General features: G+C 43.7%; 1 protein-coding gene across 2 annotated transcripts; it reads right to left on the reverse strand.

The window, feature by feature from the left end:
- Positions 1 to 557: 557 nt before the first annotated feature.
- Positions 558 to 1,848, reverse strand: LOC147621757 (glutathione S-transferase U7-like). Of its 2 annotated transcripts, none has more exons than XR_015269711.1 (3): positions 1,409 to 1,843; positions 946 to 1,304; positions 558 to 759 (listed from the first exon to the last, which is right to left on the reverse strand). XR_015269711.1 is itself a non-coding variant. In XM_086823596.1 (3 exons), exons 1-3 carry the CDS (start codon positions 1,683 to 1,685, stop codon positions 715 to 717), a joined length of 687 nt encoding a protein of 228 aa, XP_086679722.1. In that variant the 5' UTR covers positions 1,686 to 1,848; the 3' UTR covers positions 558 to 714. The 2 variants fall into 2 exon arrangements, 1 of the variants encoding a protein (XP_086679722.1); XM_086823596.1 differs by having other exon boundaries at positions 946 to 1,310; positions 1,409 to 1,848.
- Between the last annotated feature and the right edge of the window lie 849 nt (positions 1,849 to 2,697).

A 2,697-nucleotide genomic window follows, 5' to 3' on the forward strand; every position in this document is an offset into this window, starting at 1 on the left:
TGATTCATGTATAAAAAAGCTTTGTCAAAAAATCACTACTTCTATACTCACTAAGTTCTTTTATGTGTGTAAGCGAGTGTTTGGCTTTTAATTATTACTTTATGATAACTTTCTCACTTTCATATAATGTACATATATTAAATGTAATCTCACATGTATTATTTTTTTGGAAAGAATATATTATATTATAAAAGGGCTATTACATCATGTCCATCCTTTCATCTCTCAATGGATTGAATACTGTGCAGTTTGTCCGGTTTTGAAATCATCAGATGTATATGGGTAACTTTTGAAGATCAAAGGAATCTCACATATATTATTATTCAAAGTATGAATGAGCTTTTTTAACTCATTATTTTCTAAAGTTATTGCTCAGGTGTCAATCAGGCTCAAAGAAAGGGTTCAGAAGAGGATTTGATTACACAATTACATGTAGTTGGTGTTCCAGTCTTCGAAGTCCCGGCGACAACGGCTTGCCCGGGCACGTTCCACGAGCGGCTGCATGGAGGCATGGGCACTTGTTGGGTCCAGGGATCTTGAAGGTGGAGATCACCTCCAACACCCTCAGCCACTGCAGAAAACCCACGAAAGTGATATCCATGAGGCCCATGTGATCGCCGTGGAAAAGATGCCCCTGCCCCCGTGCTCCTGCATCATGGGCCATTTTCAGGGCACCCTCTATGTGAAACAAGTGCCGGATGGTCTTGTCGATTGCTATGCGCTGCTTCTCTCCAGGATGTCGTGGGCGTCCGGGCAAAACTGTGTCATCATCATGCATTTATGATCAGATCAGCGATGCCACGGTACCACCACAACTAATTCCTTAATTACACAACGCAGCAGCTGCTGCAGCACTACACATATATATAATATATTCATACTCGTACTCGCACACATCATATTGATCGCACATGCATGCAGCCAGCCAAAATATTGATCATTCACCTGAGTATCCACAAAGTCGGACCAAAATCGAGCCTGCGCGCGATCCCACGCTGAGGCCGGCATGAGATCGCCTCTCGTACCAGGATGGGAGGCTGGCCATTGCTCGTCAATGTACTCTACGATGATACGAGACTCGGCCAAGGCCTTGCCGTTGTGGATCAAGACCGGTATCTTCTTGTGGACGGGGTTCGATGTGATCACCTCAGGGCTGAAGCTCCTCAGCACCTCCTCCACATACTCGAATTCCAGCCCCTTTTCGTGCAGCGCTAGTAACACGCGCATGCCGAATGGGCTTGCCCACGTAGTTAGCACCCTCAATCGATCTTTGGTTGCAGCTTCCTCGTCCTGCCTGGGCGCAGCTGCTGCTGCCAATTACGACAAGCAAATGTATTCGACACACTTATATAAGTACTGTAATAACAAACTAATTTTCTACACGTAAAAACAGCGACAGCTCGCTTACATTCTCTGTACTGCTGCGGCAGCAACGTCCCATTAAATGGCGGCGCTGAGACGCAGCTGCGGACTGCGTCGCGCCTGGTTGTACGAGGTAATGTACTGTGGAGGTTCAAAGGAGCGCACTGGCGCTTCAGCAGCTGCTTAAACACGGCCATCTCCGCACACGATCTCGTGCCTAATCTCGTCATGGATGTTGGGTACTGAGGAAGCTCTAGTCTCGTCCTGCCAGACGGTTGAAGAAGCAAGAGTTGCAAGCTAGCAGAAGCAGCGTAGTGTGCCATCCTCTCCTGTATACTAGTGCCCTCTCGAGACTAGTGTCTCTGTGATCTCTCTTTTACACACACACTCACACTCACGCTCTCTCTCTCTCTCTCGCTCACTCACACTCTACTACAACTGCGTTTGCCATCGCCGGTTGATCAGTTGCGGTATATATACACCTCTTGGCGGAGCAGCTATTGTGTTGCGTTTGAAAGAATTTCCGTAATATAATATAATAATATACTATATTATTTTACACAATTTATCCGTAAAGTAATATAATAATATGGGGCTATTTTCTATGACGACTCTCTTTTTCAATCGTAACGTATTTTCAACACCTAACTGAGCTAGAAATTTCAGCACTCACCCCATGTTTCTTCAACTTGTGGTAGGACCACATCGTTTGAATTTGTAACCCTACCTTGGACCGCATTTAAAGGCCTAGAGAATACCTTGGTCTCTTCTTCAAGTGAAATCCATTATTGAGAATACCTTGGACCGCATTTAAAGGCCTAGAGAATACCTTGGCCTTCTTTCTTTTATTTGTAAAGATGGGTTTGCATTAAATTTTAAAATTTGTAGGTTCAAAATTTGAGCAATGCTCATACATCCACATCCACATCCATACATACACATCCACATCCACATCCACATTCATATCCATACATACACTTCCACATTCATACATCCACATCGAGGAAATGTGGCCAAGCTTCTAGGAAGAGCCTAGACATTTAAGACTTGGATTGGGTATGGATGATGTTAATCCTTTTGGAATCAAGAGCACCTCATATAGTATATGGCCAGTGGTAGTGGTGAACTGTCAAGGCTAAAATGAGACATTCTCGGGATAATCAATGAAAAAGCAAAGTCACCTAGTAAAGGGAAAGTAAGAAAGACCACAAAGGATGACGAGGTGGGAGTTATGAGCACCTCTTTATCCTAGTGTCTAGAGGGTCTAGAAATGAGTAATTTGTTTATGATACTTAAGAAAATCTTAGGACACAAATTTTAATTAAAGGAGAATTA

The sequence above is a fragment of the Cibotium barometz genome, chromosome 29 (genome assembly GCF_041138505.1).
Source record: "Cibotium barometz isolate CiBa-2024 chromosome 29, ASM4113850v1, whole genome shotgun sequence".
NCBI lineage: Eukaryota > Viridiplantae > Streptophyta > Polypodiopsida > Cyatheales > Cibotiaceae > Cibotium > Cibotium barometz.

Excerpts from the sequence above, each read along its gene's own strand:
- LOC147621757 (XM_086823596.1), bottom strand. The coding sequence starts at position 1,685 with ATGGCACACTACGCTGCTTCTGCTAGCTTGCAACTCTTGCTTCTTCAA. Across the intron at positions 1,311-1,408 it reads GCCGCAGCAGTACAGAGAAT|CAGCAGCTGCGCCCAGGCAG; the intron begins GTAAGCGAGCTG and ends CGTAATTGGCAG. Across the intron at positions 760-945 it reads CCGACTTTGTGGATACTCAG|TTTTGCCCGGACGCCCACGA; the intron begins GTGAATGATCAA and ends ATGATGACACAG.